The sequence below is a fragment of the Callorhinus ursinus genome, unplaced genomic scaffold (assembly GCF_003265705.2).
Source record: "Callorhinus ursinus isolate GAN/ISIS: 27379988/994484 unplaced genomic scaffold, GSC_fseal_2.0 scaffold7, whole genome shotgun sequence".
Lineage (NCBI taxonomy): Eukaryota > Metazoa > Chordata > Mammalia > Carnivora > Otariidae > Callorhinus > Callorhinus ursinus.
In genome coordinates, this window is record NW_027397069.1 from 57,212,472 (window position 1) to 57,226,522 (window position 14,051).

The window sequence follows — 14,051 nt, forward strand, 5'->3', positions numbered from 1 at the left end:
GGGTCTTGTTTTTTAATCCAATCTGATAGCCTGTGTCTTTTGATTGGGGCATTGAGCCCATTTACATTCAGGGTAACTATTGAAAGGTATGAATTTAGTGCCATTGTATTACCTGTAAGGTGACTGTTAACTGTCTGTTGTCTGTGTTCGTTTCTGCTCTTTGCTGCTTTTAGGTTCTCTCTTTGCTTAGAGGACCCCTCTCAATATTTCTTGGAGGGCTGGTTTCGTGTTTGCAAATTCCTTTAGTTTTTGTTTGTCCTGGAAGCTTTTTATCTCTCCTTCTATTTTCAATGATAGCCTAGCTGGATATAGTATTCTTGGCTGCATATTTTTCTCGTTTAGTGCTCTGAAGATATCTTGCCAGTCCTTTCTGGCCTGCCAGGTCTCTGTGGATAGGTCTGTTGCCAATCTAATGTTTCTACCATTGTAGGTTATATATCTCTTCTCCCGAGCTGCTTTCAGGATTTTCTCTTTGTCTCTGAGACTCGTAAGTTTTACTATTAGATGTCGGGGTGTTGACCTATTATTATTGATTTTGAGAGGGGTTCTCTGTGCCTCCTGGATTTTAATGCCTGTTTCCTTCCTCACATTAGGGAAGTTCTCTGCTATAATTTGCTCCAATATACCTTCTGCCCCTCTCTCTCTTCTTCTTCTGGGATCCCAATTATTCTTATGTTGTTTCGTCTTATCGTATCACTTATCTCTCGAATTCTGCCCTCGTGATCCTGTAATTGTTTCTCTCTCTTTTTCTCAGCCTCTTTATTTTCCATCATTTGGTCTTCTATATCGCTGATTCTCTCTTCTGCCTCATTTATCCTAGCAGTTAGTGCCCCCATTTTGGATTGCACCTCATCAATAGCCTTTTTGATTTCGATTTGGTTAGATTTTAGTTCTTTTATTTCTCCAGAAAGGGTTTCTCTAATAACTTCCACGCTTTTTTCAAGCCCAGCTAGTATCTTTAAAGTCATGATTCTGAACTCTAGGTCCAACATCGTACTAATGTCCGTATTGAGTAGGTCCCTGGCTGACGGTACTACCTCTTGTTCTTTTTGCTGAGGTGATTTGTCATTTTGTCCAGAGGAGAATAGATGAATGAGAGAACAAAATGCTAACAGGTTTACAACGTCCCCAGCAAATATACTGTATACAAATCAGAAAAGACCTGAAACCAGGGGAAAAGAAAGGGAAAGAAAGAAAAAAGAAAGAGAAGAAAAAAAAAAAGGAAAAAAAAAGGATAAAAACAAAAACAGAACAATACAAAAAAGCAGAATGTGATCAAATATGATCAGGCTAGTGCATAGATCAGTGCCACACACTAGATTTTGGGCGTATTTTGGTCTGTTAGAAAAAAGTGCCTCCTAAAATTTTAAAGGAAGAAAGACATATATGTACAAAATAAGGGTTGATACAATGAAGGGATGGAAGATGACTGTAAAGATGAAAATTATAAAAGATTTTATAAAAGGACTTGGTAAGATAAGTTGTTTGAAAAAAGAAAGAAGATTTAAGAAAAAGAAAAAAAAAAGGAAAAAGGGAGAGAATGTGATCAGGCAGGAGACTAGAACAAAGCCATACACTAGTGATTTAGGGTATATTTTGATCTGTTAGAAGAAACTGTTCCCCAAAATTTTAAAGAGAGAACAACTTATATATATATATGCCAAAAATAAGGGTAACTACTATGAAGGGATAAAATATGACTCTAAAAATGAAAAATAAAAAATGTTTTTTTTTTTTAAAAAAAGGGATTGATAAGATGTTGGTTGAAAAAGGGAAAAAGAAAAATAAAAAAAAACAGTCAACAAAAATTAACTTTGATGAAATAATGGATCGGGGTATGGTAAAAAAAAAAAAAAAGCCATGAATCTATGTGCAGTATTCCCCTAGCGCTGGAGTTCTCCCATTCTCCTTGATCGATCAACTTGGTCTTGGCTTGCTGGCTGTTTGTGCTGATCTTCTGGGGGAGGGGCCTGTTGCTGTGGTTTCCAAATGTCTTTGCCGGAGGCGGAATTGCCCCGCCCTTGTCGGTCCGGGCTAAGGAAGCTGCTCCGGTTTGTTCTCAGGAGCTTTTGTTCCCTGCAAGCTCTTGGTACAGCTTTGGAGGACCAGGGCAGAAATGGTGGCCTCCCAATCTCCACCCGGAGGAGCTGAGAACTCGGGGCCCCGCTCCTCAGTGTGTCCCTAGAGAAAAGCAGTCACTCCTGTGTCCCCGGTCTCCGGCCGCACTCCGTGCTCACCCGGCCTGTGATCGAGCGTTGCTATCTCTGGCACCCGACCCCGCACGGAGTCTCCAAACCCAGCAGATCCCTGCAGTGCGTTCCCGCACCGCTCCTCCCCGGGAAGGAAGGGGAGTCTCCCCGGATCTGCTGCTTGTTGGGTCCCTGCTGGGGGAGCCGTGCCCCGACTGGGCCGCAGATCACAGTTTATGGCAACCCCGAGCTGAGAGCCCGCGACTCTGCTCCGTCTCTGCAGCCGGCTTCCCCACTCTGATACCTGGGAGCTCTGGCGCACTCAGGCACCCCCGGTCTCTCCGTGACCCCAAGAGTCCTGAGACCACACTGTCCCGGGAGGATTCCACCCCCCGCTTAGCCACTGCAGCGACGTCCCTCCGCGGAGCCAACTTCTAAAAGGTCCGATTTTGTGCTCCGCGGCTCTATCACTTGCCAGAAGCGGCCGGCGGAGGCCCCTCCCCCGCCGTCTATCCTCCCGAATATCGCCTTGGATTCACTTCTCCGCACGTCCTACCTTTCAGTAAGTGGTCGCTTCTCTGTTCAGAGAGTTGTTGCTACTCTCCTGTTCGATCTCCTGTTGAGTTCGTAGGTGTTCAGAATGGTTTGATCCCTATTCAGCTGAATTCCTGAGACCAGACGAAATCTAGGTCTCCTACTCCTCCGCCATCTTGCTCCGCCCCCCTATTATTCTTTTTCCTTTCTCATGTTCAGCTTGATTGCTTTGCATTATTCTGTCCTCCACGTTGCTGATTCATTTTTCTTCCTCTAGTACTTATTCCCTCTAATGTATTATTTTTATTTTTTATTGTTATGTTAATCACCATACATTACATCATTAGTTTTTGATGTAGTGTTCCATGATTCATTGTTTGTGTATAAAACCCAGTGCTCCATGCAGAATGTGCCCTCTTTAATACCCATCACCAAGCTAACCCATCCTCCTACCTCCCTCCCCTCTAGAACCCTCACTTTGTTTTTCAGAGTCCATCATCTCTCATGGCTCATCTCCCCTTCCGATTTCCCCCCGCTTCATTCTTCCCCTCCTGCTATCTTCTTCTTCTTCTTCTTCTTTTTTTTTTTTAACATATATTGTATTATTTGTTTCAGAGGTACAGGTCTGTGATTCAACAGTCTTGCACAATTCACAGCGCTCATCATAGCACATACCCTCCCCAATGTCTATTACCCAGTTACCCCATCCCCCCCCCCCCCCCCCACCACTCCAGCATACCCCAGGTGTTTTTCAAACTGCTGGGTCAGTGCCCTATCTCAGGGAGCTGTTTGTTGTGCTGTCTCTTTAAGGGCAGGTATTTAGTTTCATATTGTCCTCCAGCTCTCCCAGAGCTGAGCCCACTGATTTTTAAATTTCCAGGCAATAAGTCCCACTGATTGTAAGAACTGGTGAAGTTGATCCTCTCTGGTTTTCAAAGCCTAATGTTATGGCAATTTGTCTTCCCTGTGCTTGTTTTCCATGCCTGGGGTGCCTGGTGTGAGGTCTTCTCCTCTACCCTCTCTGTGCCCACCACATCCCTCACCTCTGTGGGGAGTCTTGTAGGTCCATTTAGCTCCTGACTCTGTCTCCACCCTTTCTACCTTCTTTGATGTGGTTTCTTCTCTCTATTTAGGAGTGGAGAGTCTGTTCTGCCACTCTTGGGTTATTTTGGGGGTTATTTATACTGATGTAGGTGTCATCTAGGTGTATGCATGGAATGAGGTGAGCATAGGATCCTAACATTACACTACCTTGCCCAGAAGTCTAATGCCTTATCTCTAATAAAAAATGATATACCAGGTTCAATTTACTGATATATGAATTTTTAAAGATCAACCAGTTCATAAGCTTAGAGTAATTATAATTGTTTGGACAAAAAAAAAAGTAAATCTAGAATTATATGTGGTATCTGACCATGTACATTTTTAATCCTTTAGCCCAAACCATTATGAATTGACACCAGAATCTTATGAGGAAGGCAGCAATGAAATGTGAGACTGAAAAGCATAAATATATATATATAAATATATATAATAATAAGTACATATATACATATACATACTCCTATCAACATAAACACATATATATTTATACACATGCACCCACACAGAAATACAACACAAAGAAATAAAGATTGAAATTTGTGAAATTAACTCTCAGGAACATCCAAAGCAAGACAGAGTGTCTGACACTGTTTCTAAGTCTTCTCATGCTAACATCTGTAGGTAACCGTTTATCTTTCTCAGATTCACTTAAATAAAAGAGGAGCAAGTCATGAAAGGGATGTTTCTTCCTCTCAGTATGTTTGTTACCCTTAGTGAGTAGCAGCCAAACTCTTAGGAAATTATCAGACTGCCTATATATGAGACTCCACTAGGGTGGGCCAAGAAAGAACAGAATGGTATTTGAAACAAAGAGGAGTTAGCAGTAGACAGAGCAGTGGGGCCCTCAGCAGAAAAGAATGGAGGTAATACACTGGATGTGTCCATGACCTTCTGGAGTTCTGCTACTGTATTAAGCTGATCCTCCAATCCCAAACGCACCATCATACTGGAGGGAGCCTCTGTCTCAGGTTGTTAGTTATTTGACCCTCTTGGAGGGGCAGGAAAGACCTCCATGAAGCATGAAGAGTAAGCAGCTGATGGAGGGAATCGCCAGGCATGAAATTAGGTCAAAGGGATATGTACCTATAAACCTACAAACTAAAGTTAAATTCAAATAAATTCCACCACCAAAGGTAGTTACACATTGGGTTAGGGTAACAATAAAGAACACTGTACCTAAATCTTGGTGTGTTAACTACTCATGGACATAAGATAATCATTACTACCATATAAACCTCATGTCTAATAATAAACTGACCCACTATGTTCCAGGTTATTGATTTGCACTTGGATTTTTAAAAAATCAACCGATTCATATCATAGATTAATTGTAGCTATTTGAATGGAAAAAAAGTATATCTAGAATTACACATGGTGTCTGATGATGTACCTTTTTGATTCTTTAGACCTTTCTTTAAGATGAAATGGCTTAGGCCTACAAATAAATAATGCATCAATCTGTAAGAAGTTCTATACTGTCACCCTAATCCCACTGTGAATGGGATTGAATTGCCCAGAATGAATTGACTTTGGAAACCTATGAGGAATTCACCAATGAAATGTGAGATATGAATGCATAAATTTAAAATTATGTGTATAATCTCAACACATACACACATAAAACAATAGAGAGATTGAGATTTGTAATAGTCACTCTCAGGAGCATCCCTGGCAATAGAGAGTCTTCAATACTGCTTCTAGGTCCTCACTGTAGTATATGTAGGTAACTGTCTTTTTTTTTTTTTTTTAAGATTTAGTTGAATAATAGAAGTCATAAGAGGAAGGCTTTTCCCCTAAGTAGGTTTGTCTCCTTTAGTAGCAGCCAAACCCTTAGATGAAAGTGAGAAGAGAGAAGGCCCTGAGAACCAGGAATTTAAATGGGTAAGAGGAATGGGTGCCTCCAAACTGAAGTTGAATTTGAAATAAATTCTACCAGAAAAGCCTGTTACATACTGGGATTAGGGTGACGGTATAGAACTTCTTACAGATTGATGCATTAATTATTTATAGGCTTAAGTCATTAGCATCTTATATAAAGCCTCATTTCTAATAAAAAAATGACCTACCTGGTTCATTTAGGTGTTATGTACATGAATTTTTAAAGATTGACCAGTTCATAAGTACAGAGCAATTGTAGGTATTTAAATGGAAAGAAAGTCATTCTAGCATTACATGTGGTGCCTGACTATGTGCCTTTCTGATTCTTTAGCCCTGCCCAGAATGAATTGGCATTGGAAACCTATGAGGAATTCACCAATGAAATGTGAGATATGAATGCATAAATTTAAAATTACACATATAATCTCAACCCATACACACATAAAACAATAAAGAGAGAGATTGAGATTTGTAATAGTCACTCTCAGGAGCATCCCTGGCAATAGAGAGTCTTCAAACTGCTTCCTACTGTAGTATATGTAGGTAACTTTCTTTTTTTTTTTTTTTTTAGATTTAGTTGAATGAAAGAGGAAGCCATAAGAGGAATGCTTCTTCCCTTGAGTATGTTTGTTTCCCTTAATAGCAGGCAAACCCTTAATGAAAGTAAGGAGAAGAGAGAAGGCCCTGAGAACCAGGAATTTAAATGGATAAGAGGGATAGTTGCCTCCAAACTGAAATTAAATTTGAAATAAATTCTACCAGAAAAGCCTGTTACACACTGGGATTAGGGTGACAGTATAGAACTTCTTACAGATTGATGCATTATTTATTTGTAGGCCTAAGTCATTACATCTTAAATAAAGCCTCATTTCTAATAAAAAATGACCTACCTGGTTCATTTAGGTGTTATGTACATGAATTTTTAAAGGTTGACCGTAAGTATAGTGCAGTTGTAAGTATAGAGCAGTTGTAGCTATTTAAATGGAAAAAAGTCAGTCTAGCATTACATGTGGTGTCTGACTATGTGCCTCTTTATCCTTTAGAATTGCCCTGACTGAACTGAAATCAGACAGCTATGAAAACACCAGTAAAATGTGAGATATAAATGAATAAAGATAAATATATGTTTATATGGACATATATGAATATATGTATTTATATATCGACACAGACACACAAAGACACACACAAACATAAATACAGTGAATGAAAGGGATGAAGTTTCCAAATGCATTCTTAGGAGCACTCAGGACAATACAGAGTCTTTGTTTCTGAATCTTGTCACTGTAGCACCTCTAGGCAACTTTCTTTTTTGGATCTAGTCGAGTTAAAGAGGAACAGGTCATAGGAGGATCCTTCTTGCTCCTAGTGACGACCAGCCAAAACCTTTTGGAGATTTCCAGAATGCCTGTGTATGAGACTTGCTAGACTGGGTGAAGATGGGACAGAATGCTATTTAAGACAAGGAGGAGGTAGCAGTAGACAAGGGACAGAAGAGCCCTCAGCAGAAAGAGAGGAGCTAATCAAACCTGGATATTTCACCCTCCAGAGCTTTGCTACCATGTGAGGCTACTGCCCCAAACCCACAGTCACATGGAGGGAGCCCCTGCCTCAGACCTGCCAGTTACTTGACACTATCTGAGGGCAAGGAAGGCAAGCATGAGAGGTGAAAAGGGAGTGAAGGAGGGACTGGAGAAGCAGGAAATTAGGTGGGAAGAAGGATGTAGGCAAAATGAACTATTGGGACCTCATCAAGATAAGAAGCTTTTGCACGACAAAGGAAACCACCAACAAAACTAAAAGGCAACCTAATGGTAGAAGATAGTTGCAAATGTCTTGTCAGATAAAGGGCTAGTATCCAAAAATCTATGAAGAACTTACCAAACTTAACACCCAAAACCCAAAATACCTGGTCAAGAAATGCACAGAAGACATGAACAGACATTTCTACAAAGAAGACATACAAATGTCCAACAGACACATGGAAAAAATGCTCAACATCACTCAGCATCAGGGAAACACAAATCAAAACCACAATGAGATATCACTTCACACCAGTCAGAATCGCTAAAATTAACAAGTCAGGAAACAACAGATGTTGGAGAGGATGTGGAGAAAGGGGAACCCTCTTACACTGTTGGTGGGAATGCAAACTGGTGCAGCCAAAAATATGGCTACCCTATAACCCAGCAATTGCACTAGTAGGTATTTATCCTAAGGATATAAACATAGTGATTTGAAGGGGTACATGCACCCCAATGTTTATAGCAGCAATGTCCACAATAGCCAAACTATGGAGAGTCCAGATGTCCATCAACAGATGAATAGATAAAGAAAATGTGGGGTGTGTGTGTGTGTGTGTGTATTCAACCATCAAAAAGAATGAAATCTTGCCATTTGCAATGACATGGATGGAACTAAAGAATATTTTGCTAAGCGAAATAAGTCAGTCAGAGAAAGACAAATACCATATGATTTCACTCATGTGGAATTTAAGAAACAAAACAGATGAACATGGGGGAAGGGGAGGAAAACAGGGAGACAAACCATATGAGACTCATAGCTATAGGGATCAAAGTGAGTGTTGCTGGAAGGGAGGTGGGTAACTATGTCCTGTTTTAATCCCTTAGTACTGCCTTGAGTGAATTAACAACAGGAACTTCTGATGGAACCACCAAGGAAATGTGAGATATAAACAAAACTATACACATATAAATATATGTACAAAAGAGGGAGGGAGGGAGAAAGAGAGAGATTGAGATTTTGGAGATTCATTTTCAGGAGCATTCATGACCTTTAGTGTCTTGGACACCGTTTCTAAATCTTACTGTGGCATATGTAACTTTCTGTCTGGTTTGGGTGGAGTTGGATAAAAGAGGAACAGGTCATAAGAGGGATGCATCTTATTCCTTGTCTGTTTGTCACCCTTGGTTGGTGGCCACCAAACCATTATGATAGTTTCCTTATCATAATGCTCAGTGTATGAGACTCTACTAAAATGGAACAAAGAGGAGATAAATCTATTTTGGAACAGGGAGAAGGTTCAGGAGTGAAGAAATGTACACAAATTTGATTCATTAAGTTTTTTTCCCACAGGACTAAGATTCTCACTATAAGGGTAGAAAGCCTCATTTGTAGGGAAAAATTAAATGCCAGGTTTCAAATGACTGGTTATTTTTTAGGTCAACTAGATTGCAAATTGTAGCATAGTTGTAGCTAATTTTCATCTAAAAACAAGTCTAGAGAGACATGTAAAGTCTTAAAGTGTGCATTTTTAATCCTTTAGGAATGACCCAAGTCAGGTGAAAAAACTGACTTGTGTTTGACCATTTGAGGAAAGGTGGGATATAAACATACGGAGATAGAGGAAGGGAGTTAAGGAGATTGTGAAATTCATTCAGGAAAGTATTCATGGCAATAGAGTTTCTTTGGCACTTTATCTAAAGTCTTTGTAAGCTTCAGTATGTAACTTTCTTTCTCTTTTGGATCTCTTTGGGGGAAAAAGAACAGATCATAAAAGGAAATAGTCTGTTACCTTTAGTAGCATCCAAAACACTTATGAAACTACCAGACTGTCCAAGTATGAGACTCATTGTACTCCCTAAGATGATGGGCCAAGAGAAAGCAGAATTGAATTTGGAGCGAGGAGGAATCAGTGGTGGATAGGGAGCAGAGGAACCCTCAGCAGAAAAAAATGGATCTAGTAGACCCTGGATATGTCTCTCACCTCCCAGAGTGCTGTCACCATGTGAGCTTGGTGCCCCAAACCCACCATCACACTGAGGGCAGCCCCTGCCTCAGGTTGGCAGTTACCTGACCCTCTCTGAGGTGCAGAAAAGACTTCTATGAGGGGTTAATAGGTGCTGCAGGGACTTGAGAAGACAGAAGATTACAAGGGCAAGCAAGATGAGTATCTACAAACTCAGTTGAGTTTGAAATAAATTTAACCACCAAATGGTATTACACTTGGTAATTAAAAGAAGTGTACATAAACCTGATTTATTAATTTTTTCCACAGGACTAAGATTTTCATTACAAACAAAGTTCATTTCTAGGGAAAAATTAAATACTAGGCTTCAATGAGCCGATTAAGATGTAATTTTTTCAGGTCAACTACATTATAAATTGTAGAGTAATTGTAGCTAATTTGCATTTAGAAATCAGTGTAGAAAGACACGGAGTCTTACTATTTTTTTTTAACCCTGTAGCTATGATTCAAATGTGTTGAAAAAAGTAACCTGTGTTACAGCCACCAATGAAAGGTGAGATATAAATATATAGAGGGAGAGGAAGAGGGATACTAAAGTTTGTGAGATACAATTAGTTATGGAGTCCTTGTCTCCAAAAATTATTTAAATCCTATCCAAGGAAAAGATATCCATGATAGGTGAAGAGTAGAAGGTGGTGGAGGGACTGAGGTTCTAAATAATTAATTGACATATTTTTAAGAGTTCAATCAGTTTATATATTGTAGAGCAAATGTATCTAATTTCAACCAAAAAAAAGTATTTGAAATCACTTGGTTCCATGTACATTTTTAATCCTTCACACTGACCTGAATAAAGTAACATCAGAAGTATTTGACTGCTTTAATATATTTCAGCTTTCAATGATGATGCATTAAAGACTACTGATGTCATTTATTTGGGTCAGTGCTATATATACATTGATCTCTCTACGTATAGAGAGAGCCAAAGAAAGACAGAGGGACACAGAGGAAGACAGATGCAGAAGACAGAGAGAGAGGAGATAAAGAGACTGGGGGCGGGGGGTGGGGGAAGGAGAGACAGAGAAAGGAGAGGGGTGGGAGGAGGGAGATGGGGGGGAGGTGGGTGGGGGAGAGAAAGCTAGAGAGATTTGCAAAATTCAATCTTGGAAGTACCCATGAGAATACAGAGTTTTCTGGACAATGAGTCTAAAATTCTTTCTAAATATTTAGGTCGTCCAGTGAGCAAAGTCATGTTTACTATATCCTTTAGATTCAAGGAATTTTTTTGTTCAAATAAATTTTCACATTGCTGTTACATGTAGCAAATCTCTAACGACATGTTTTTGCATTTGTTGGTGGTTAAAGTATAATGGAACGACTCTCCAGGTTCCATGATGATGATGATGATGAAGACATTGTCTTTCTCAATTCATATGAGTAAGTCAGTTTGAAATTTGGAGGAAGGGGACCATCAGTGGATCTCTTAGCTTTGCAAAGGTAGAGCTTGTACTGAGGCAAAGAGAAAAACTGTGGAAAGGTATCAAAATGTTTGAGAGGGAGGGCACACAATAATGACTAGAACTTGCAGGTGAGTACCATGCTTGAAAAAAATATTTCCACATTTTCACAAATAAATGTTCTAGTTTAAACATGTGAAAATGCTCTTAGTAGATAAAAATTTTAAAGCAAATTTTTTTAACAGAGGATTGCAGAATGCTACTTAATCCTTCGTTGTGTTCTTTCCTCATTTTTCTTCTGGATATATTCTGGTTCCCAGTTTTGTGGATTTTGTCTATGAGCAAATGGGACTGAGAACAAAAGTGAACACATTTTTCTGATTAAGGGCCTCTTCATGCTCATTGGGATTTTATTAATTTTGACTTGTGTCTGAGTAATCTCCCTGAGAGTACTTCCTATTGCAGTGACCTGAAGGCATTTTTACCGTATATTCATGGCAAGGAAACAATACGTTCTTAAAATCACATGTGTCTGAATTGCAGAAATATTCATGAGATTTTTCTTCTTTTCTCTTTGCCACTTATTTAACCATTCCGCAGCTTGTGCCAATGTTGGAGAGTGAGTAGTTCTGAAGAGGAAATTTACTGGTCACTGTTGGAATTTTTTTGCTGTCTAGAAAAAGATTATATGGAAAATAAAGAAGAGACAAAAGAATCCAAACAGTTCTCTGAATTATCCATGAATTAATTTCCATTTTCTATGACTTTTTATCATAGGCCATCAATAAACAGTTCACTCTGCTACTTAATTAAATTATAGGTCTGCACATTAGCTATATATTTTCTGCAATGAGGCTGCCCAGGACTGGAGCAAAATTTGTTTTGTTTGTTTGTTTGTTTAGTTTTTAATTCCAGTATAGTTAACATACAGTGTTATATTAGTTTCAGGTGTAAAATGTAGTGATTCAACAATTCTATACATTACCCGGTGCTCATCATGACAAGTGCACCTTTTATCCCCATCACCTATTTAACCCATTCCCCCATCCACCTCCCTTCTGGTAACCATCAGTTTGTTCTCTATAGTTAAGAGTCTGTTTACAGCCATTGGGGAAAACAGTATGGAGGTTTCTCAAAAAGTTAAAAATAGACCTATCCTATGATCCTGCAATTGCACTACTGGGTATTTACCCAAAGAATACAAAAACACTAATTCAAAGGGATACATGCACCCCTATGTTTATAGCCACCTTATTTACTATAAGCCAAATTCTGGAAGCAGCCCAAGTGTCCATGTATTGAAGAATGGATAAGGAAGATGTGGTGTGTGTGTGTGTGTGTGTGTGTGTGTGTGTGTGTGTGTGTGTATGCACACAGTGGAATATTATTCAGCCATACTAAAAGAATGAAATCTTGCCATTTGAACAACATGGTTGGAGCTAGAGTATAATGCTAAGCAATGTAAGTCAGCCAGAGAAAGACAAATACCATATGATTTCACTCACATGCGGAATTTAAGAAACAAACGAGCAAAGAAGGGCAAAATTTGGATAGACTGAGCAGAGCAAGCATTTCCTTCTTACCCCCTCCAAACAAAATAAAGTGGGGTTTTGTTGGTTTTGTTTTTTAAATTGCAAACACTTACTACATAGATACTGGTAGTATTTGCATTAGTCTCTGTGAGAAACACTGGTGTTTCCGGCAAGGGAGTTGAGATTTGGAGTAAGAGCTGAAATTAATGCTTGGCTTTGGCATCTAAGACTTACTTGGCACTTGGCAACTCACTAAATCTCTTTAAACTTTAGATCATTCATCTGTAAACTGGTAATATTTCTATCTACAGTACCTATTTACTGGGTATTGCATAATTAAAAACTAATAATAAAAGTAAAATAATAGGCGTGAAAGTGTTTTCAAAACTAAAGTACCATAAATAAATTTTATGCTAAAAGCCAAAAATAACAAAAGTTCTATTAGGAAAATCAGAAAATACAGACAATACCTCCACCCATAAATAGTCATTCTTATTTTCTGATACCTATTATTTTAGTTTCCTTAAACATTTTTTATGGATAAAGTATCATGCTTACATCCTTTTTTTATTAAGTTTTTAATTTTGATTCCAGTATAGTTAACATACAGTATTATATTTCAGGTGTACAATATAGTGATTCAACAATTCTATCTATACATTATTCAGTGCTCATCATGATAAGTGTACTCTTAATCCCGTTCACCTATGTCATTCATTTTCCCACTAACCCCTCCTCTGATAACCCTCTGTCTGTTCTCTACACTTATGAATCTTTTTTTGGTTTGTCTCTTTTTCCCCTTTATTTGTTTGTTTGTTTCTTAAATTCCACATATGAGTGAAATTATACGGTATTTGTCTTTCTCTGATTTATTTCATTTAGAATTATACTCTGTAGCTCCATCCATGTTGTTGCAAATGGCACGATTTCATTTTTTATGGCTGAATAATATTCCTGCATGTGGGTGTGTGGGTGTGCGTGCACACACACGTGCACACACACATTTTCAGCCATTCATCTATCAATGGACACTTGGGCTGCTTCCGTATCTTGGCTATTATAATTACTGCTATAATAAACATAGGGGTGCATATATCTTTTCATATTAGTGTTCCATATTCTTTGGGTAAATACCAAATAGTGTGATTACTAGATCGTAGGGTAGTTCCTTTTTTAATTTTTTGAGAAACCTCCATACTGTTTCTCACAGTGGCTACACCAGTTGCATTCCCACCAGTAGCACACAAGGGTTCCTTTTCCTCCACATCCTCGCCAACACTGCTTGCTTCTTGCGTTGTTGATTTTAGCCATTCTGATAGGTGTGAGGTGCTATCTCATTGTAGTTTTGATTTGCATTTTCCTGGTGATTAGTGATGTTAAGCATCTTTTCATGTGTCTGTTGGCCATCTATATGTCTTTTTTGGAGAATGTTCATGTCTCCTGCCCATTTTTTAAATTGGATTATTTGTTTTTTTGGTGTTCAGTTATAAATTCTTTACATATTTTGGATACTAACCCTTTATCGGATATGTCATTTATAAATATTTTCTCCCATTCCATAGATTGCCTTTTGGTTTTACTGATTGTTTCCTTTGCTGTGCAGAAGCTTTTTATTTTGATGTAGTTCCAATAGTTTATTTTTACCATG

At 38.7% G+C, this 14,051-nt stretch overlaps 1 protein-coding gene across 2 annotated transcripts in view; it reads left to right on the forward strand.

Annotated features, from left to right (window-relative positions):
* The window catches only part of LOC112826735 (phosphatidylinositol 3,4,5-trisphosphate 3-phosphatase TPTE2-like), a 142,722-nt gene that overhangs the window by 25,576 nt on the left and 103,095 nt on the right, over window positions 1–14,051 (forward strand). The window contains exons 5-10 of one of the 2 annotated variants that reach the window (XM_025874987.2): window positions 4,161–4,214; window positions 6,037–6,090; window positions 6,749–6,799; window positions 8,336–8,389; window positions 9,914–9,967; window positions 10,780–10,851. In XM_025874987.2, the coding sequence (XP_025730772.2) occupies window positions 4,161–4,214; window positions 6,037–6,090; window positions 6,749–6,799; window positions 8,336–8,389; window positions 9,914–9,967; window positions 10,780–10,851 (339 nt within the window). Of the gene's footprint in view, window positions 1–4,160; window positions 4,215–5,343; window positions 5,389–6,036; window positions 6,091–6,748; window positions 6,800–8,335; window positions 8,390–9,913; window positions 9,968–10,779; window positions 10,852–14,051 lie in introns of those variants that run through there. The other variant, XM_073894294.1, reaches the window with a different exon arrangement.